Here is a 23,601-nt window from a genome sequence, read left to right as displayed (position 1 = left end):
CTTTCCATTCTAGCTGTAACACTCAGTATTCTGTGGCTCAGGAGTGCCAGAATCCATCCCCATCCCATCACAGCCACAGAAATACTGCTGTCAACTACCACACCTACTTTTTTTGTTTTTTGTAAAAAATAAAAATTTGAGGCAGGGTCTCATTATGTAGCCCTGGCTGGCTTGGACCTCAATATGTAGACTAAGCTAGCCTCAAACTCGGAGATCTACCTGTCTGTACCACCTTTGTACTGATATTAAAGATATGCACCACCACATCCAGCAAGTATTTTATACATGTCTGTAGTATTCCTTTCCCATTTCTGTGGTCTGCTTAAGGAATGCCTACCATCATTTCATGGGGGGAAAATGCTTGTTTTCCATTTTACAGCTATTATATCAGCACAGAGATAACTCTTAAGCAAGTTCTTTGGGTGACAGGCTCTTAGGCAAAAATAAAGGGGGCAACAGGGAGAAACCCTTTTTATTTGCATTTCCTTGAGCTGAGTCGGAACTTTCTTGTCCATCTGTGTAGCTAGTTGTGTTTTTCCGGTCGAGGTCTTTTCTCCAGTTTTCTAGTCACGTTTGGGGTATTTCCACTTCGTTTCTGCTCTATTACAAATAATTCTCCCTGACTACAGCATCTCTCTGTCTCCGCACCCATAAGGCCAAAATCCTGGAAAGCCAAGTTCCCAAGTTCCTCTCCGCTTTTGCACTACTAGAAGGGCGGAAGACGGTTGAGCAGTGCGTGCGCACTGAGCAGGCGTGCGCACGCGCAGCACGCCTGACCAAGCAACGCCTCAGAAAGGCCATTCCCCGGGATCGAAGTAGACGAGAGCCTCGGTTAGTGGCAGTGAACTACATTTCCCAAAGTGCAACGCGAGAAATTGCCGGCGGCTATTGGGGCAACCGGCTGCGGACCAGTGTGCCCGCTTTGGACTACACTTCCCGACACCACGCGCGAGGCGTTGCCAGCTGCCGGCCGAGGGCGGGTTGACGCGGGAGTTCGGGACGTGAGGCATGAGCGGCGCCCTCCCTCGGCCCGTGCGCGTCCTGCTACCTCCCAGCGCGAGGGTCTCGCGGCACGGGGCCTAGCGGCGGGCATCGGCGTTCACAGGGGCAGGTGCACCCGCGCGGGCGCCGGGGAGGGCAGCGGCCACCATGGAGGTGAGCGGGCCGGAAGACGACCCCTTCCTGTCGCAGCTGCACCAGGTGCAGTGCCCCGTGTGCCAGCAGATGATGCCCGCCGCGCATATCAACTCGCACCTGGACCGCTGCCTGCTGCTGCACCCCGCGGGGCACGCGGAACCCGCGGCCGGGTCGCACCGCGCCGGGGAACGGGCCAAGGGGCCCTCGCCTCCCGGCGCCAAGCGGCGTCGGCTGTCGGAGAGCTCGGCGCTGAAGCAGCCCGCCACCCCGACGGCGGCCGAGAGCAGCGAGGGCGAGGGCGAGGAAGGCGACGACGGCGGCGAGACCGAGAGCCGTGAGAGCTACGACGCGCCGCCCACGCCCAGCGGCGCGCGCCTCATCCCCGACTTCCCGGTGGCCCGCTCCAGCAGCCCGGCTAGGAAGGGCTTGGGGAAGAGGCCGGCGGCCGCCGCGGCGGCGGGCAGTGCCTCTCCGCGGAGCTGGGACGAGGCGGAGGCTCAGGAGGAGGAGGAGGCGGGGGTGGACGGCGATGGCGACGCGGACGTGGACGGCGAGGAGGACCCCGGGCACTGGGACGCGGACGCCGCGGACACATCGTTCGGAGTCAGCGCGGGCCGCTCGCATCCCCGGGCGCTGGCACCCGAGGAGATCCGACAGATGCTGGAGGGCAAGCCGCTGGCAGACAAGATGCGTCCCGACACGCTGCAGGACTACATCGGGCAGAGTAGGGCCGTTGGGCAGGAGACTCTGCTCCGCTCGCTGCTGGAGACCAACGAGATCCCTTCGGTCATCCTGTGGGGCCCGCCAGGCTGCGGCAAGGTGAGTGTCACTCTTGGCCAAGGGCCGGGTGCAGTCCTCAGAATTCCCGACCACTCCTCTGGAGAAGGAGGGAGGCCTGGGGGCGCGGTCCCGGTGCGTGAGCCGAGTTTGTAATGAGGAAGCAAGTATGTCATTCCCCTCAGTTTCCCAAGACATCCTTATTGGCCGTTTTCCAGAGGAAAATGCTAGAATTTCTTGGTTTATGCGAAAATGTGAACTGACTTTCTAGCTATCTTTGTGTCCCTATGTACCCCCACATCCCTGATCTTTTAGTGACCTAATTCCAAGCAAAGGGCACGCAGCAAAAATTGGGGAAGAAACATTTTGTGCGCACCATTTGTAGTGGACAAGTAATTACTTTTTTTTCCTCTGTTATACTTCCTTTCCTTCCCAGTTTGTTCTAACTGCTCTTTGAACTAATAGAAATCTCCCTTTCTGTGCATTATTTCAACAGGCATTTTCATAACTTTCTGATACTGCTTTCCACTTGGGAAAAGCATTGATGCTGTAGTGTCCTGTTCTGTGTGTCATCTTACCACAGCCACAGGAGATTGTCCAGGATATCATGGGTTTAGAGAACGGGTCACTGGAAGAATACTTGAGAAAATGTGATAAATTGACAATCCTGTTCATAGGTGGCCCCAACCATAGGACAATAAAGAATGCACCCAGGATTGGAATATAAAGAACACTTCTTGATTTGAGATTCGGGCTGCCTCATACACAAGCTCATTTGTGATGTTTATCCTGTTTTTCTTTGCAGCTCATCTCTCAACCACACCTCTTTATTTTGCTGCAATACAGCATTCCTATTGTGCCTCCTTGTACTCATGTTCTCTCTGGTTAAGCATAAATCATATGTACCCCAGATTTAAAAAAAATTCTTAAGCCCTGGCCCTTGCACTCTGCTCCATCATTGAGCTACACTTCCAACCTCCAAAATAACGTGTTAATTGTTTATTTGTTGACATTATGCCAGCCCTTCCCAGATTTGGTGCTTACTCTGTTTAGGGGCTTGGTCAGTAGTAGCATTGGTAGTAATTCTGACATTAGTGTAGCAACGTGAGTGAACATTTGGCTATTGGTACTTGTAGGCTTTGAAAAGGTCTGCAGAGAGAAGAGTGGTGAGTCATGGGGGATTGAATGCAAGAGATTTACTGGGCCAAGTCTGCTCAGTGAGGCAGTTGGTGACAGTCACAAGCCTATATGACATGGGAGCCTAATTCCAAAAGGCACAGGTAAGCTGGGATTTGTTACCAAGCAGCCAGTGTCTTGATGACACCCAACTGTACAACTTTCAGAAAATAAAGTGCTACCTTTCTCTTCAGGGACATTTTGTCATTCAGTAAGCAGCCTTCCCTTTTTCTTGATTTCCATTTTTAATACTGAATTGCTAACAGTAGTATTAGTAATGGCAAATACATATTTATTAAGCACCCATTAAGTGCCAGGTACCGAATTAAAAGGTTTTCTTCAGCCTTTGTTTACTGTTAAGTACTAATAAGATCAAATTGTTGCTTTCAATTTCCTTCCAGAGTGGATGTTCAGAAGTGGCATGCAGCCATCCCCACATGCTACCTGCTTATCATTGCTCTCAGAAGCCATTCATTTTGCTTTTCTCAGCTACTATCTGCTGGCTTCCCATTCGAGCTTGGTTCAGGGATCAACTCTTATCCTGGGGCCTTCGACATTATACTCTTGGCCAAAGGAGAAAGAGTTTTCTTTTTGGTGAGAGAGGTAACAGCTGTTATCCTGACTGCTAAATCAAGACTGTTACTCTTTATTGGGATTCATAAAATCTTAAAGAGTCTACCAAAAAAGAATCAGAGGTCAGAGGTCAGAATTAACTATCTTCCTATTTTCATTGTAATGTTTTTAAAATTCTATAGTCTCTATGTTTCAGCATTCTTTGTTCAATGTATTTGGTTAAATAGTTATGATGCTGCTTCTGGTACCTATGTATGCTGCCCAGTCTGTCTGATGAGGTTTTCAAACACTATATAATCTTTTTCTAGACCACCTTGGCTCACATCATAGCCAACAACAGCAAGAAGCACAGCATAAGGTTTGTGACGTTATCTGCAACAAATGCCAAGACAAATGATGTGCGAGATGTTATAAAGCAGGCTCAGAATGAAAAGAGCTTTTTCAAAAGAAAAACCATCCTTTTTATTGATGAGATTCATCGATTCAATAAATCTCAGCAGGTATATTAGCTTTTTACTACTCTTCAGATATTATGTGCATAAAATAGGATACATAAAATGCAAGGTCACTTTGAAAAGTATAAAGCAGTATACAAATGCAACAAATGTTAACTGTTCTCAGGACCCATACATAGGCTTGCCACCCATCTTCAAGCCATTTCTCCATTTTTTAAAAACTATTTTTAGATGGCAAGAGAATGCTTTCTCTCTCCGATAAATGAAGTGATTTCTCTATTTCTTGGCTGCCCGTGTAAGAAAAAGATCTTTTGATCTAGTTTCCAACTTTTAAAACTTTTAATTTAAAAAGACATTGTGACCAGTTGAACTTGATCTAAAGATCATTCTAAGGCTAGGTTATAATGAAAGCACTTATCTAGCTTATGAAAACCCTGGATTCTAGCTCTTACCACCCCCCTCCACACACACACACACACACACACACACACCTTCATGGTTTTAGTTCTCCCCAGTATAAAGCACTTATCCAGCTTATGAAAACCCTGGATTCTAGCTCTTACCACCCCCCTACACACACACACACACACACACACATAAAGCACTTATCCAGCTTATGAAAACCCTGGATTCTAGCTCTTACCACCCCCCTACACACACACACACACACACACACCCACACACACACCCCTTCATGGTTTTAGTTCTCCCCAGTATTTTTAAAGTTCAAACTTATTTCTGTTTGCTGTGCCTTCTAGCTCTTGTGAAGATAAATATTATAAGATAATCTAGATATTTAAAGGCCTTTAGAAATAAAACGATACAATTTGTTTTTATTATAAAACTTCATTTTGAATTACCAAGATAGAAAAAAAATCATTCTTCAGGCATGCTTTTTTCTTTGGTTTACATTTGTTGCAGCTAGTATACCTTTTTTCTCCTGATTTGAATCTTTTTCTAAAACAACACATTCTGCCTGATGTTGCTTCAAGATCTCACATGGGACCATTGACTTGGAATTTCCCCTTTAGACAGTGTCTGGTAATTGCATACTCACCAGTATGTTAAGATCAGTAACAGGATGATTGAATACTTGTAGGGGAAGAACATTTTAGAATTACCAACACTATATTCTTCTGTAAAAAGCTGGTATGCAGGTGCACACACTGGGCAGAAAGTACTTTTCTAAGCAAAGTAGTTTCTGTTGAAATTGTTAGAATTGTATTAATAGGTAGATATTCTACCATACTCTTCCAGCAAGAGACCAGGTAGGTTAGACACTGCTCCCAAAAGTTGAGCTTTACGTATACTAATTTCAAGAAGGATACTCTTGAAATTGATCTGCAGTATCTGATGAGTATAATGAAAAGGTAAAATTAGGAAAATAAGAGAGTGGATAGGTAACTTACATAGGATTCTGCACGTGGCTCTTGAGTAGAATCACTGTCTTCTCTTTTCCTCCCATGATTAGGACACTTTCCTTCCTCACGTGGAATGTGGGACGATCACACTGATTGGTGCAACCACAGAGAACCCTTCCTTCCAGGTCAATGCTGCTCTTCTGAGTCGATGTCGGGTGATTGTTCTTGAGAAGCTTCCAGTAGAGGCCATGGTGACTATTTTAATGAGAGCTATCAACTCACTGGGAATCCATGTCCTAGACTCTAGCCGTCCTACTGACCCCCTGAGCCACAGCAGCAACTGCAGCTCTGAGTAAGTCGATTGTGTGCAGCTCCTGGACGCCCACACCTCCCTGGGAATCTCTTGGCAGAGAGCCAGAGAGGGCTGGGCCTCAGCCATTGGAGGGGTAGAGGCAGAGAAGAAATGTCCATCTGCCTGTAAGGAAAATAAAGGAGGGAAGTGTTAATCCTACCCTCCAGACCTCTGTCATGGTTCCTTTTTTAGGTTCATCTTATGGCTAATAGGTGTGTCTACATCTCTTTGAGCTTTAATGTTGCCTTTCTTGTTATTATAGTTACTGGACATTTGCTTTTAGGCTTCATGCTTTTTTTTTTTTTCCTCATTCACTTGTTTTAAAGGTTAGAAAGACTATAGGAAGCCTTATTTTAAATAGAGGAAATAGGTTCATATTTCTAGAATTAATTTACAAATCTTCTGAGATTTGTGTTAGATCCTGATTTCTTTTTGCTCCACAGTGTGTTTTTCAAAATATTGGGGGACAGTTAGTGTAATTGTAATTATACAATGACTCAAAATACTTTGCGTATTTGAAAACCCATTTCCATGAAAGTAAAGAAGTTAATTGAAAGTGACAAATAACAGGCCATCTCAATCCTTTTGTTCTGTAGCTCTCCATCATGTCACCCTATGGCATTTGTCATGGGTCAGCATTTGATTTCTTGGGTTAGAGTTTTCCTTTATTGTTAGGGATATTCTTCAGAAGTCATTTGTTTGTGTGCTGGCTGAAATAATGCAGTGGAACATAATGTGGTCTGAGGAGAGACTATTGCCCACCTCCTCATGCCCTGGACCAGACAGCTGCTTGGGCTTGCTCCAAGGCCAAGTGTGGCCTCTCTTCAGTGAGGATTAAAGCACTCAGGTTTTGGGTTTCAGCAGTTCTCCCTGTGTCTGGATTCTCTCATTAGCTCTTGTGGGAAGAATACCACTGAAAACCTTGAAGTATTTGGCCAAGGAACCCTGGGCAGAACGAGGTTGCTTTTCTATTAGAGTACAGTGGTGATGGAATGACCATTAGGATGTGGACAGAAAAAAAGTGTAGGGCCTGCTGTTATCTGCCCTTAGTTCTCATATCAGGAGCCCTTGTGGGCTGAGCTTTTGTGGTTCCCAGGTCATTGTATCTAGTATAGTCTCCTGTCAGTCCCTAAGAGGGGATTGGTTCCAGGACCCTTCACAAATAAGTAACAGGTATCTATATACTTTATGTAAATAGATGCAGTGTTTGCATTAAATCTACACAATTCTCCCATTCCCATATAAACTTTAAATTCTGATTAGATTGTTTTTATTTTTTTAATTTATTTTTTGTAGTTAGCTCAATACCCTGCTCATGGCAGACAAATGGTATACAACTGAGCTATGTTTCCACCCTCCCTAGATTATAATGCCTAGAACAATATAAATGCTATATGAATAGCTATTGTTCTCTGTTGTTTAAGGACCAGTGTCAAAGGGGAAAAGATTTTTACTGTTTAGTAAAAATGCATTAAATAAAACTATCTTTTTTCAGTTAAAGATTGATTGAATTTGAGGATACAGAGAATCCATGGACCAACTGTAGACTCATATTCAGCATGTGGTAAAGGCAAATTGAAAAGGGAAAAGGAAAGAAAAGAAAATTACCTAGGTTGTAGGTATTATCCTGTGTGCTGGTTGTTTTAACATGTATGCAATTTTATGTCCTGCTTATTCAGGATACTTTTTATCTCATGTCATTTCATGGGACTGAATCATCCAAGCTCTCCCAGGTTTCCCAGTCACTGCTTTGCTATGATTGAAATGAAATCAGTAGGACTGTGGAGCCATCCTTCATGAAAGGGTTTCTGTGCATTAAGAGATTTCTAGGTGATCTGCAGGCAATGAAGTCTGAGCAGACCCAGCAGAAGAATTCAGATTTCATATAGTTACTAAACTGGGAGTCAGATACTAAATAAATCAGCCACCCATGACCTGCTAAAATTGTATCCCAGTCAGTGCAGACCTCCATATCTGACATGTCCTATGTTTTCTTCAGTCATTTGTTTAGAGTCAATCCCAGTTATGGCTTCTTCTCGTTCTTGCTTGTTTCTGTACTCTACCTTCCTGGGAATGCTAAGAAAACAGGAGGTTGTCCTTGTTTATATCCCCAGAATCCTGTGAAGCATATTTTACATCCTTGGTGATTGGTTAGGGTATGAGTAAATCCTACCTTTTAATATGAGAAATATGGTTTATTCTTTAGGTTATCCTTCATGGGAGATAATTGTCCAGGCATGACCCTTTTGCTTTAATAAAAATATTCCTTTTTATCTGCTGCAAGTACAGTAAAATAAGTATTAGCTGTAGTTGGATGTTTCCCACTTGCCATTTCCCAAATAACCACTCAGAGGCTTAATATTACTTATAAATGCTCAGCCAATAGCTCAGGCTTATTACTAACTAGCTCTTACATTTTTAAAGTTAACCCATATTCCTTATTTATACCCTGCCATGTGGCAGTACCGTTATTAGCATGGCACATTCATCTCCTGCTGGTGACACCTCTGACCCCGCCCTTCTTCCTCCCAGAATTCTTTGTGTCAGTCTTTCTCATCCAATCTCTTCCTACCCAGCTATCAACCAATAAGCTTTAAAAAAAAAAAAAAAAAAAAACAATTAGAGCAATGCACATTTATAATGTATAAAGATTGTTCCATAGCAGTTATCCTTAGCTCCAATAATTTCATTTACCATCTTGCTAGTGTTTCTGACAAGAAGTTAGATGTCATAAGTCACTGAAAAAGAAACACATTTTAGATGACTTCCTGAAAGAAGTAGTTGCCACTTCAATTGCCAATATTTATTTTTTTTTACTTTGCTAGAGTATTTTATTACTGACATTGTTTGCAGCAGTCAGGACATAGTAAAATAAAAGAGCAGACAGAGTTTAATTGGTTTTGTTATTACTGTTAGGTTCTCTGCAAGGTGTGTACCACTTTGTAGGCTGAATCTGAAATTGAACTACATACTGGTAGCCTAGAGAAGCCACTTAAACCCCTATGTAATAAATAGTCCTCTGTACTTGACTCTCTATTTCCCAGAATACTTTTAAGTCCCTTTACATCACTTATGTTTTTAATTGCACGCTTGTTTGTGTACTTGTTTGATGTCTGCCTAACCACATTGCAGTCACTGTGAATTAGTGGCTCTTTTGTCCTAGCACCCAACAGAGTACAATGTACTTGGTACAATTTTTTTAAGATTTTATTTTAAACCTGTGCATTGGGGGGGGGGGGAGACAGAGAGAGAGAGAGAGAGAGAGAGAGAGAGAGAGAGAGAGAGAGAGAGAGAGAGAACAAATGTGCCTTATTTGATTTGCTTACTGTCTGAAGACAACTTTCGGGTTCTTTCCTTTTACTGTCAGATCAAGGGATCAAACTCCCGTCCTCAGGCACACAGCACCTCTCCCTTGTGAGCCATCTCTGTGGCCCCCAGCTATTTTTAATGAATGAATGAGAATGTTCAGTTAGTAGTGGCCATGTTGGTGAGAGAACAACTCTCAGTGTCACAAAGCTGGAGCTGGGAGGACCCCCCCTTCCCCTTCTATCAGTTACTCTGAATAAACACGAGAGGTCAAAGTTTATGCAGCTGATGTCCAAGGATGAGAACTACAGCCCCCTCCCTTTTTTTGTAGAAACACAGGCAAGAAAGCTAAGACTGCTTAGTGACTCCAGTACTGGGACCACGAGATTAACGTTGATGTGGTCTTTCAGTTATTGTAGATAAAATTTTACTTTGAAATCTATTAAGTCATGTCAACTGTGTGTTCATTCTTTTTTTTTTTTTTTTTTTGCATATAGAGTCTGTGTGTTCATTCTTACACACACTAATCAGATTTGTTTACACTGATCTAGCTAGAAGAGAAGACTTTGACCCCAGCCATTGATTCCTCTCTGGGGAGAGTGGGTCTGTGTTGCGTTGACTGTTGTATTTGGTGCTCTAGATAGAAACTAGAACTTGCACAGAGAAATGCTAGACTGTTGAAGGCTGTGTGTGAGATGACAGGTATGGCTTCTAGGACTACTCTGGGTGTTGTTTCTCCACTTGACTGTGTTTGTAAAACGAGTTCTCACACACTGTATACATGTGCATCCCTATTACAGTAGGACAGAAGATTCAGTTTCTTGCTTATTTTGATGCTGAGGTTCACACCCAGGTCTTTCCACAAGCTTAGCAGCCAAGCCCCACCCATCTTCACCCCAGCCTTTGTGTTCTTTAAAAAAATTCCTTAGGCCTTTAATCTCAGCATTCCTGAAGCTTTGAAAGTCCTGCATAAGCTAGATATTGGCTGAGTGCTGAAAAGTACATTCCTATGCCTGTAAAGAGGATGTAGTGTGATAAAAGCCAGATGGGCAGAGGGCTCCTAGTACTCTCCTATGGTCATGTGTCCAGGAGAGTTCTTTAAACTTTGTATACTAGTGACTCTTTTCATCTAAGAACTTAATGACCCCAAGTATGTAAGACAAATATGCAAGTTAAACTTTGGATATAATTCATACATTTTTGGTTTTCTTGACAGGGTTTTTCTTCATAGTCCTGATTGTTGTCCCAGAACTCACTCTAGATTAGGCTAGCCTCAGATTTAGAGATTGCCCTTCCTCTGCAGTGCTGGGATTAAAGGTGTGCTCTACTATACCTGGCTAAAATTATTTTAAAACAGTTGTCTAGTGCACATGTAATTTTTTCACTGAAGATGAAAGCTCATTTGCTAATAATAAGATGAATGAACTTATTTGTCTAAAACAATACAAAGGATATAGTAATTGAAACTTACATGCTGAGTAATAACAATAAAAATATATTAAGTCATTATTGTCTTGGGACTCAGGATGTAACTTAATTGGTAGAATGTTTTACTGGCATGCATGAGGTCCTAGGTTTGGTCCTTGCACTGAAAAACTGGCATGATGACATATGCCTGTAATCTAGCACTCTGGAGGTGGAGGCCAGATGATGTGAAGTTCAGAGTCATCCTAGGCTAGCTTGTATTAGCTATCTAGAAAAGGGAAGGAGGTTCTGAGGAGGTTCTGTCTGCCTGCCTGCCTGCCTCTATCATCCATCTATCCATCTTTTGGCATTTTGTTGTTTTGTTTTGTGTTTTGAGTCAGGGTCTCATGTAGCCAGGTTAGCCTTTAACTTGATCTGTAGTAGTGATTTCTACTTCCCAAATGCTGGAATTACAAACATAGTGTGGATACAGTGTGTTGGAGAGCAAACACTCTGATTACATGATACAGAAAAATAAAATAAAATGTGTGATCTGTGCGCTTGGTTAATTTTGCAGGGGGGGGGGGTGAGGGCTGAGTATGGTCTTTGGTTGGTAGGTAATCTTGTATTGTTGAGGATGAGAGTACAAACTGCTCTTACCCTACATTACCTACTGTTGATAAAGACTCCAGATCACAGGGCTTGTGTATATGTGAAACAGTTATTTGGAAACTAGGTAGAATGCATCTCTGTGGAGGTGAAGAGGATGGGATAAAACACCAGAATTTGTGATTGTGTAGCTAGGCAGGGTTTTAAGAGGCAGATGGATGGTGAACAAGGTGCCTGTGCTTGTATAGGCTGCTGTGTCTGAGTCATGGTTCTTCTCTATAGTCTGGGAATTCTAAGCAAGGTAGCCTCATGGCCCCCAAGCAAGAGAGCTATACATGCTGTTTACTCCCCCGTCACACCCACACACCTGCTAACAGGACCTCATTTCTACCATTCTCTCCCAACAGTTTTACTTTTTTTTTTTTTTTTTTTTTTTTTTGCCTCTGACATGTTTTCTACCATTCAGATAGCAAACGAAAGATGGTCAAACACTGCAGTAGAAGATACCAACTAGAGTAAATTATGAGTGTAGAATACATTGTATTTTTCTTTTTAATATATATATATATGTTGTATTGCTTCCCCCCTTCTCTTCCTCCCAGCAGCTCCTTCCTCCCAGATGCTAATTCTCCTTCTCCAGCTGACATTAGTTATCTACAGTTTTTGGTCTAGGGGTGGGACCCTGTGAAATTTTTTTCCCGGGTTAGCATGTCTGTTGATATTACCATTGTCCAGTCTTGTTTATGCATCCATTTCTAGGAGACATTGTTTCACAGCAGACTTAACTAGTGTTCCAGCCCTCATAACAAACCTCCCTGCCCAATGTGATGCTCCCCGAGCCTAGATGCAGGAGCTTTGATGTGGATGTGGATGTGGATGTGGATATCCATTGGGGCTGGGCTCCCGATGTTGATCTCTGCATTGTGTCTAGTTGTGGTTTTCTGTGATGGTCTCATTTGCTGTGAAGAGAAGCTCTTTGATGAGGCATCATAGCTGCCCTTGTTTGTTGGTATAAGGATAAGATTTAAAATGTAGTAAAATATGCTGGCTTTGCAAAGTGGCAGTAGGAGATTATCTTCTAAGATCTGTGGTCTCACTAGCCCCAGGAAGGTGGCTAGGTTTCTATCTATGGTTTACTAGTCCCAGGAAGGTGGCTAGGTTTCTATCTATGGTTTACTAGTCCCAGGAAGGTGGCTAGGTTTCTATCTATGGTTTACTAGCCCCAGGAAGGTGGCTAGGTTTCTATCTAAGGTGTACTAGCCCCAGGAAGGTGGCTAGGTTTCTATCTAAGGTGTACTAGCCCCAGGAAGGTGGCTAGGTTTCTAGTACCAGGCATGATTTCCCTCCTGTTGGTTACACCGGTATGTGAGTGCCACTTACTGCACCCTTTCAGGTGTTTCAGCCTGGTTTCTTTTTATTATGTGAACCAGCCCGTCTACTTTGGTTCTCCCATGAACACAAGGAATTTCACTTTCCAGTATCATCTGTCTTTCCCCCACAAAAGCAATACAAAGCAAAAATCAAACCAAAACAAACAAAAAAACCAACTAATGTGGTATTAATGGGAAAAGAAGAGGGAGTTTTCTGTGTTTCTCTGCTAAGATCAAAGCTTGTTCTCTGGTTGGAGGAGCTTGAACTAATTATGTTTCACCTCTGTGTCTTGTTAATCAAGAATGTATTTTCCAATGCATTTGGTTAGCCTTTTTTTTTCCTTATCACAGAAGCTTTTATTACCATTTGTTGTTGTTATTTGTTAAAAAACAAACAAACAAGACAAGGTTGCACTATATTACCCTGGCTGTCTTATAACTTGCTGTGTAGGTTAGGCTAGCCTGGAACTCAGAGCTACCTGCCTCTGCTGCCTGGGTGCTGGATTTAAAGTCATGGGCTACCACATTTGGCCATATTATTATTTTTAATTACTTTGTTTTACATTTATTTTGTGTGTGGGTTTTAGTGCATGCATGCCATGAAGTGTATGTGGGGGTTTTACAATGTGGGTTCTGGGAATTGAATTTAGGCTTAAGCACTAAATGCCCTTACTTAAGACATCCTACCAGCCCCTATTTATTACTTCATAATGGTATATAACTTACTGTTCATTCTTTTAGACTAGTATGCAGTGAAATTTTGGTCAGCCTTTTCCCTAAGTAGATTTTACCCTCAATTCTATAACTTTTGAAATTTCTTTCCAAATTGAAATCAGTCCTCCGCTCCTCACTGTGTGTGTGTAGTACATGTGTATCATGGAGCCCCTCCTTTATGTAGGTTCTCAGAATTGAACTCAGGTCTCCGAGCTTGCACACACACCATCCACCTTTGCCTGTGGAGAGAGATACCTCACTGCTCCCGGAGTACTTTAATATACTTTATGTTATTATTATTCTTCAAAGCTTATAAAAGCAGGAGTTCAGATGAAGCTGAGTGGTGGGTAGCACCCACCTTAGAACTTCCTGCACAGTATTCTTCAGAGCTGATTTTCATTTTGTGATTTGCTTATGACCATTGACTGCCATCAGCATAGCCCCATTTTTATTATTTGAACAGCATTGCTGACAGTTTTATCCTGCTTTTAAAATACTCTGGACAGATGGGTGACATTGTGAATATGACTCATATCTAAAGGGTTGAAGAAGTGACTCTTGTGATTCCAAACTGTAATAGCAGATGACCTGTACTTTAGAACCTGGTGTGGTGCTCTTGCCTGTAATGACAGCTACCTGGATGAGCCCCATAGGCAAGCTCTGGGTTCAATATATAGGATAGTGATTGAGGAATATACTGGTTACCAACTTTAGGCTTCCACATGCACCAACACATGTGTCCACACACTATACTTTAATTAAGAATTTAAATATCTAAGGAAGGGTCCTAATTTTCCCAAGAGAATATACCCATGTTTACTCTTGAAGCCCTAGTCAGTGTGCTGTTTGTAAATCTCTGAAAGAATAAAGGACACACACTCAAGGGAGGGGCATATACCACAGTGCTAATTTTAAAGTAGTCCAGCAATGTGGGGTTTCTATCTTTTTGACTTTTTGTAGGTTTAATATGAAGACTGTAAAACTATACAGAATGACCCCAGTTTTGTTTTAAATATTGGTTATACTGTTAATGGCTGGTTTAATCATAAAGGAAAATTAACAAATAAATGTGGTTGTTATCTCTAGTTTATGGAAATAGGAATCTTGTTTTCTAATGCTTTCATTTTTTTTTTTTTTTAAGGAAATGAGTGTCTCACCATGACATGGTTTGAAAGCTAAATTAACCCACTCATTACCCAAGTACTGAATGCCTGTTATGTACCAGGCATTGGGATCGCAGCAGAAGTATAGACCCCTACCTCTGCTGTCTTTGTAGGATAATAAAAGTAATTTTAAAAAATGACATTCTAATATGACTCAGTGTTTATTGGGGAGATGAAAATGATTTAGGGCTCCCACATTTAGAGTTGCTAAGACGATTTCCTAGGAAATGGAAAGCATTGCTTGTATTAGTTCAAGGCAGAAAGGAGGTATTTAAGCAATTTAGTTCCTCCCATCCCCTTCTTCCATGGCATGCCCTTCCCACTCACACAGTGGACTCCACCCCTCTGATTCTGGTCCTTGCTTTACATGTTCTCTTCAGTGTGTGTGTCTTCTGACTTTCTTTTAGTTCATCTTCCAGAAACTCCCATCTCTAGCTGAGAAATGTTTCCTAGGCTCAACAGATGGTAGTGTTGTAGTCTAGATGTATGTTGAATCTTCTGGTGATGTGTCTGCTGGTTGGAGCTTCCTTAAGAAAGGAAGAAGGTCAGTCACTAGGGCTGAGAGGCTCAGGTGGTGCTTAAGAGTACAAAAAGAAAGTAGTGTTAGAAAGCTACAAGATGAGAACTGTAGTGACTTTTGTTTATTTATTTATTCACTTTAGAGTTTGGGAAGAGGGATGGAGAAGAGTGCCTGCTTCTAGGCAGCTCGATAGACTTTCTTGATTCATGATTGATGTGGGAGGTCTCAGCCCATGGGAGGCAAAGCCACCCTTGGGCTGGTAGTCCTAAGTTGTATAAGAAAGCAGGCTGAGGAAATCATGGAGAGGAAGCTGATAAGCAGTGCTCCTCCATGGCCTCTGTTTCAGCTCTGCCTTGAGTGCCTGTCCTTAATTCCCCTAGTGATGGACTGTTACTTAGAAATATAAGATAAAATAAAACCTTCTTTCTCAAGTTGCATTTGGTGATGGTGTGTAATCCCAGCAATAGAAACCCTAAGATACATAATGAATAACTAGAAATCTGGGACACCTTTGGTAAAGAAAAGAATGTCATTTTGTAAAAATTATTTTTATTACTGTACAAAGGATTAAGTTTCAATATAGCTTTATTCAAATAAATTTTGGTGAGTTTTTTGTTGTTTCTAGTTCTCCTATCTCCTCCCCCATGAGGCTGTTTTTAAAACATTAAACACAAATCTTTCTGTGGGTGAAATGGAGATTGCAGATCACTTTTGTGGGTGGGTAGGCAGTAAAAAACTCTGTTGACACAGCAGATAAGCAGGATCCCTCTTGCCCTTGAAGACCCTTTCTCAGCCCTGCTCAGTTCACTGTGCAATGTTTTCCAGGTAGCTAGTTTGAACAGCTGTGGTCAGGACTTACAGTTAACTATAAATAATTTCAACCAAAGACAGGAAATGACAAGAATGAACTGTAAATTTTAAAAAGCCTATTTTTCCTTCAAAAAATACAACTAGCTACTCAATCAGAAACATCATAAACAATGAAATGTGTTAAATGGCTAACTAGATGGGAAGAAACAATTTACTAAATCAGGCTTGAAAAGTAGTTGCAGTTTGACTTTCCTTATGAATGTCTGAACTTAGAAGTGTAATTGTGTCCAGACCAATGACAAAAGCCTATAATCCCAGCACTGGGAATCAGATAGGCAGATTATTGTAAGTTAAAGCTATGTTGGTCTATATAGAGAGACCCTGCCTCCCCCAAAACAGAAAAAAATATGTAAATGAATAAATGTTAGTACAAAATTCAGTCCTAACAGGTTAGGTGGCTTACCCAAATTCTGGGAGAGTCTTCTAATCAGCTCCCAGGAGAGTGTGAAGTACCCACTGCTCCTCTCTACACTGGGCAGATTTTTGCATGATTGATACCCACAGAAAGTGACTTGCTGCCATCTAAGAATGCCACAGTCAAAATTCCAAACACCTGTTCCTTGGTCTGCTGTGCCAGAGTAATTGAGATCCTTGTTTGTTTGTAAGATGAGGGATTTGGCTTTCTGATTAGAGAAAGCTGTCTTTACCCTGTGTGGAGGGTGATCTGAGTATTCCTGTCATCAGATGTGGTTTACCCTTGAACTAGGCATTCCATACACTATCATGAGGTGCTAGCATGTCTAGTAGTTTTCACTGTTCTATGGGTGAAAAACAGACAGCCCACTTGTCAACAGTAATTTCATTTTTTTCTTTTTAATTTATATTTAAATTAAAACAATCCTACTTTACATACCAATCCCAGTTCCCTCTCCTTCCCATCCTCCCATCCTCCCCACCACCTCCCCATCCTGAACAGTGACTTTGTAGCATCTGTGTCCTGCCTTCTACAAACTTGTATAAAGGATCTTGTACAGTAAGGTCTTCTATGACTAATAAAACAGAATGTGATAGCCTCAGCTTGTGAGTGCCATACCCTGTAGCTCATGACTGGTAAAGTATACTGACATAGCTTTAGGACTTAGGAAATCTGGTTAATTCTTAGTCTAAAAAATGCTTAGTTATCTAGTTAACAGTATGAATTCAGAATAAATAGTAAAAACTTTTAACTAGGATGCTTACTGAAGTTAAAGTGTAATTGAGATGTGCTGCAAACTGAGGTGTGACTTGAATGCATTGGTAATGAATACTGGTTTCCATTGCAGGCCCTCTGTCTTCATAGAAGATAAAGCAGTGGACACTCTGGCTTACCTTAGTGATGGTGATGCACGGACTGGCTTGAATGGACTGCAACTGGCAGTGCTGGCCAGGTTGAGCTCTAGGAAGATGTTTTGTAAGAAGAGTGGTCAAACCTATTCTCCTAGTCGAGTTCTGATCACCGAGAATGATGTGAAAGAAGGCCTACAGCGGTCCCACATTTTATATGACCGAGCAGGTGAGGAATTGAAATAGGGCAAATGTAGACCTGTGGGCAAGTGTGTGCCCATGGCTATTTCCAGCCTCTAACCTTCAGCCAGCTCCAAAGCATACCCCAGATTCTTAATTTGATCTGTGTATTGTAATAGAAGTAAGCCTCACACACACAGGGCTGAACTTTCTGAAAATAGGCATCAAACAAGCTGCCCTGATAAGAATCAAGAAGACCTTGGGAGTTTGAAATTGGAGACTGGTAACATCTGGTAGAACATAGCAGTTTGAAAGCATGTGAATTCAGTTGACAATGATTCTTGTGATCATTTACTAAGACAGTGAGTAAAGATTTACTGGTTCAAGAGTTAAAAATGCTCCATTTTTTGTCTAAAAGATAAGTTTACAAGGATTTCAATAGTTTTATAGTAGCCTCAAAATTTCTAATTTTGCAGTGTGCACTAGATATCTGTGAGCTAGAAATAAATATCATAAGCATAATATACTTACAACTTTTTATGAAATGTAGAAATGAAGATGGCTTACTGTAGATTAGGCAGAACTCTATTCTAGAACATTTGTGTGACTCTGAATAGTATCACGTTGTATAACCATGTCCATTTCTTTAAAAGGCCTACCAGAAAAAGATTAGTAATTGAACCCCAGGTCTCTCATTGACTATGCCTCCATTTTGGTATTTCTTGATGATGAGAGGTCTCCTTACTGGCTAGAGGGTTGGGGAGGGACTTGAGAATGACTCTGGTCCCACCCATTGCTTCTCACAAGTGAGCTGGCTTGTTACACATCCTGGCAAAGCACACCTAACCGATAGTACTGTGTGTTGAAAATAGTGCAAGGACATATTGCAAACTCCCTTGTCCCGCCTGTGTTGTGCTGGGTGTGGCCTCAGCCAGGGAACTTTTTACATGCTATCCCTTGAATGTCTTGTCAGTCCTTGAAAAGCGTGAGAAGTAAAACGTCTAAGCATAGCACCATACTTTGCTTGTAGCCAAATACTAACATGAGATGAGAGCAAACCAAATATTTTTCAGAAGTGAACCAGTTCTCATGCCTTTTTCTGGAGGCTCAATAGCAATGGCCTTCAGCTCTCCTTGTGAGTGTCCCAGAAGAGCCTTTCCTTTGACTGGGCCATCTTTTATATTTATCAGGCCACTGGTTAAAATCCTTACAATGTTTATTATGACCATTGAGCGCTCTACAGTTTTTTTCTTTTTTAGATTTTTCAGAACAACCTTAGAAGGTAGCTTATTAATATTACCCCACTTTACATAATATTTCTCAGTTTACAAGGCATGTGCTAAAAACTGATCCTCAAATCCAATATTATTTGCTTCTCAAGATGTGGTTTCTCACTGCCTGCATATGCCTCCGTGCCACCTCATGGTAGAGTTGCTAAGTTCACTCTACCTAGACCTCGTTACTGAGAGGTGTTACTCTTGGAGGTGTTCAGCCCTAGGGAGCTGTATATGAAGGATCATCCACTTTGCTGTCTCAGGAGGAGCTGAAGGCAGTGGAAGCTATGTGGTAGCACAGCCTTGAGGACTCCATACATCATGCTGTCCTAGTACAGGTGTGCTCATGCTGCCCACCCACGCCAGCATGTCTGCTCCTCAGGGGATTATCAGACACATACAAATACAATTTACATTCTCAAGAAATAGGCTTTTACAGGTTGCTCCATAAGTTAGAACCGTAGAGCCATTGCCCTGGAAATGTGTTAGCTTAGACTCTTGGGGCTTTTTTTGTAACCAATGAGACAAAACAACACAAACAAGCAAACTAAGACCCTACCATTAGAGAGTCTTTTTGTTATTATGTCTTTTAATGTTACAAACAACACAGTTGCCCACTAGTAGGATCCAGTAAGTAGTTCAAATGTTTCTGCATCAGAGCGAAAGAATTTGAGGGATAACAGATGGTCTGCTCTGAATTGACCTCATGCTTTTAGATTAATATGAAATTTCCAACTATCAAGCAGTCTATAATAAAAGCAAAAGTAGAATTCTAGTTTTGAGGTAGTAATTAATACTAACATGTATAGGTAGTTCTCCTGTAGTACTTGCTCTGTACAAGGTCTGTGTGTTTAAAACAACCCTATTTTGCCCAGTGAGAACCCTGAAGTGTAGAAAACTTGGCAAAGTCTGCATTGATAATGAGTTTGAGGTTCAAGTCCAAACTTCCTCTGGCCAGAGCCTGTTCTTTGGCTCACTATACCAGTTGAATTACCTCTTGTGTTAACCCAGTAAAGAGTTACTGTGTTAAAGAGTATAGGATTGACAGATAGGTAGTAGGCTATCACTTCTCAACCCTAGGCCCTGCCCTGCAGAGGGAGCAGGGTTTGGAGCACCCTCATCAGAGAGGTAGAAAAGGGCCAAAGCCATATAGATCAATCACCCAGGATACTTCCATCTAGGCAGGGCCCATTACTCACTTGACTGGAGAAGCTTCAGACGGGAGCAATGCTAATTCATTAAAGTTTAGTAATGGGCTCCTGCCATTTCTGGCTTGAGTTGCCTTAGGAATTGGAGGTTTGGGGCCCTGCAATCAGCCTAGTAGCTATTTTCCCTTTGATAGACTAGTTTTTTGTCATTCTATTTGAAGACCAGATGTCATCTTAGCAGCTGCTGGGATTTGTTCTGGAGCCAGAGTTCTGTGCCCACCAGAACACAGTCGCATTGTTGTAGCTCATGATGAGCACAAAGCAGGTGCTTCTCTGTAAGGACATAGGACCAATGCTCTTCACCTTCTCAGGTGTCATATCCTTCAACTTAGAGGAGAGGATGGTCAGAAAGTCATAAAGCATGTCCAGAGAACACTGCTTATTTTCGACAACTGTTAGTTTTAGTTTTTTTTTATAAAGTCCATTTTGTTGATTTGCCTGTGACTAGAGGGTTAAGGATGGTCTGAGGTCAGTGGTGAGGATGGAGCTACAGTGCTTTCAGGATAAGAATCGTTAGTTCATCTGCCAGTCTCCTGAGATCCTGCCTCACAAGTGTCCCCACAGTCTGTGGTTTAATGACTGTGGGCTTCAGATACCAGGGTGTCAGCTGGCAATGATGCAGAGGAACAAATGGGCTTTAACAGCTGTTTCTGCCACTTTGCCTCCATTCTGATGCCTATGACCAGGCCCTGTTAGTTTTACTCAAATAGACTATGGGGGCAGAAGATGGAACCAGGACATGAGACTCTCTCCCATCTCTCTTGTCTCTGATAATCCTCTGTGGTAGAGATCACTCTTGATGGTGCCTGTCCTCTCCCTTCCCTTTGCCATCTGTGTCTGTGTGTCCTCAGTGTGTACACTAGGAGTTTCTCCTCTGAACAAGACTTTGCTATGAAACAGTCCTGGACCCTGAGTGAGGTCCTATTGAGCTAATCCAGGTTTCACCTCACTGAATATGGCTGGAGAGCAGCTGTGATAACTGCCTTCCCCAACATGCCTGGGGCCAGTTTTAGTGCTTCTTTGTATGTCAGGTAGGCACACAAGGCAGCCAAGTAACAGTGCTCTCTCTGGTGTACAGGAGAAGAACACTACAACTGCATCTCTGCCCTGCACAAAGCTATGCGTGGCTCTGACCAGAATGCCTCTCTGTACTGGCTGGCACGGATGCTTGAGGGAGGGGAGGACCCACTCTACGTGGCCAGGAGACTTGTGAGGTTTGCCAGCGAGGACATTGGTGAGTGGAGGAGAGTCTGTGGGGATGAGGGTTGTGACAAGAGGTGTGTGGCCACGCTTGGACCAAGAATATCATGTAATCATGCAGAATAGGCAGGAAAAGAAAGACATCATGAGCTCATTGGTCTGTTTCTTCATGTGCATGTACTTTGACCGTGTTCAAGGTCACCATTTCTGTTTTTTCTTCAGGAGTGATCTTTCATGATCATTCATAATAATGAAATGCAAGAGATACTTTCTGGTTTGCTTTGTGGCCAAATGTTAATGTTTTCATTGGATAGTTCTTGAGGTAGAAATGGGAGATTCTGGACACCATTCAAGATGAAGATCAGAAAGGTTTTCCTCTTCTTAATCTATTAGACTTTATATTTTTCATAAAATCTTGTGAATGTCTTCATGGCCTTTGTGTATTTATCCACAAGAAGCGATTTTTGACACCAACAATAACTCAATAAATAGTTTTTGCTTGATGTGGCCAGATATCAGAAATAAATTGGTGCAGTTGTGCTGGGTGTGGTGTTCCTAAGTCTGCATGCTGTAGTGGTTGCTGGTTGCAACAGCACAGACAGAACAACGGTGTGCTGTGACTTAAACTTCACTTTGTCTCTTTATGCATGACAGGTCTGGCAGATCCGTCAGCTTTAGCACAAGCAGTTGCTGCCTACCAAGGCTGTCACTTTATAGGCATGCCCGAGTGTGAGGTAAGGTACCAGCTCAGTTCTTTGCAAATGTGTTTTGTTCTGTGTCCTGTGCTTTGTGGACCTTAATGTAAGCCCTGGCTTCATCACTGGTGTGCTAGGCCCACTGAGCAAGCTGCTTAGCTTTTGAACTTTGTTATGTTGAATCTTAACCTCCTAGAAAGATGAGAATTTCCCTGTCAGTGAGGTTGTGGTTTGATTTTGTTTTTGTAACATTGAAGCTTGGACCCAGAACTCAGATGTGCTAGTCAAATACTCTACCCCTGTGCTATATCCACAGCCCTGTTTAGCTTTGTGAAACAGGGTTTTATAATTTGCTCAAAATAGTCCTTAACCCATTCCCTAGCCCAATCAAGCCTTGACCCTAAGACCTTCCTGCCTCAGCCTCCTGAATGACTGAGATTATAGGACTATCACCAGAAACAACACAATGTTTTCAAACTGTCCTCAGGTGTCCTGGGGCTCAGAAGTGTTTCAGGCTTTCTGGGGACAAGAAATTGGGGTTCACCTTCATGCAGGACTGCTCTCCCAGTCGTCTATTTTAATGGATCAGGCCTTAAGAAAAATTTGATTTAGTGAGGTGTTCTTAGGTTAAATGAGAATCACTGGTCTAGCTTCCCACTAAGGTCATTGGACTTTTTCTCCAGACTAAAGTGGGGCTATAAAATTTAATTTAAAAACAAACATGAGACTTGTCTTAGAATTAACTAGGAGAGATCATAATGTATGTACTATGCCAAACATAAACTTTGTGGCATCTTCTCGGTGACATGCCCTTCTGTGTCCTAGGTGCTTCTGGCCCAGTGTGTGGTCTATTTTGCCAGAGCCCCCAAATCTATTGAGGTGTACAGTGCCTACAACAATGTGAAAGCCTGTCTGCGGAATCATCAGGGGCCCCTGCCTCCCGTACCCCTGCACCTGAGGAATGCACCCACCAGGCTGATGAAGGATTTGGGCTATGGCAAAGGCTACAAGTACAACCCCATGTACAGCGAGCCTGTGGACCAGGACTACCTGCCTGAGGAACTGAGAGGAGTTGACTTCTTCAAGCAGAGGCGGTGTTGACTTTTAGACCATGTCTAGGATGTGTGTACCTTGAGGAAGGCCAGAAGTCACTGGATCTTGGAGGTGGTTGCCTGGGAAAAGTTAAAACAGACCAACATTTTGTGCCAGATATTAAGAGTTCCATAGATGGAGGTGGTTACTTCAGCTAAATGTGTACCATTGAAATTGTGTTCATTTGCACTCTGTGCAATGATTATGCTTATGAAAATACCTGGCAGCTTTGTGCAATTAATTAATGTTATAAGGAATTATCTATTTTGTCATAGTATTTAAGTCATAATGTCATTTCAAAATTCTGTTCAGTAGGCTTTTTCTTTTAAAAAATGTATATTCTGGGTAGTTCTGATTGGTAAAAGAAAATGTAATTGTGATTTAATACTGCATAGTGATTTGGGTATTTTTTTTATATGCAAAGGTCTTATGAGCCAATAAAACTATTTCAAAGTATTCTTCCATTCTTCAGGGTTCCTCCTCGGGTTGGTGCACCCCTATCACATTTCAAGAACTGGATAGATACTGTGAGTGAGAAAACACCAGAAGATTGGGAAGGCAGGGAATTTATCTGAAAATTAGATTTCCTTCATTTGGGGTCTCACTGTGTAGCCCGTGTAGTCTCCCCACTCAGCTCCTCTGGTGCTGGCATTACACAGGTGTATGTCACCACACCCAGCTCTTTTTTTTCTTTCCTTCTTATAAGGACTGTACCTGTGTAGTTTTAAATGGCCTGTGAAAGACTAGTATTTGTAGTTGGAGTTTTTCTTTGGGCCTCTAGCCAGCTTCCAAATAAAGATACAGACTAATATTAATGCTCAGCCTTAGCAGGCTTGTCCCACTAGCTCTTTTAACTTAATTTAACCTGTTTCTAGTCATCTATGTTTTGCCTCAGGGCTTTT

The 23,601-nt window shown here is 42.3% G+C and overlaps 1 protein-coding gene across 1 annotated transcript; it reads left to right on the top strand.

The window, feature by feature from the left end:
- Positions 1–1,005: 1,005 nt before the first annotated feature.
- On the top strand, positions 1,006–23,155 carry Wrnip1 (WRN helicase interacting protein 1). The gene is made up of 7 exons (XM_051194479.1): positions 1,006–1,956; positions 3,972–4,163; positions 5,590–5,831; positions 17,050–17,279; positions 20,791–20,946; positions 21,567–21,646; positions 22,433–23,155. The coding sequence occupies exons 1-7, from the start codon at positions 1,150–1,152 to the stop codon at positions 22,706–22,708; spliced, it is 1,983 nt and encodes a 660-aa protein (XP_051050436.1). The 5' UTR covers positions 1,006–1,149; the 3' UTR covers positions 22,709–23,155.
- Positions 23,156–23,601: the final 446 nt, after the last annotated feature.

This window comes from Phodopus roborovskii, unplaced genomic scaffold (genome assembly GCF_943737965.1).
Source record: "Phodopus roborovskii unplaced genomic scaffold, PHOROB, whole genome shotgun sequence".
Lineage (NCBI taxonomy): Eukaryota > Metazoa > Chordata > Mammalia > Rodentia > Cricetidae > Phodopus > Phodopus roborovskii.
The sequence above is the reverse complement of the archived record's forward strand: the minus strand, read 5'-3'. Positions and strand labels throughout refer to the sequence as shown.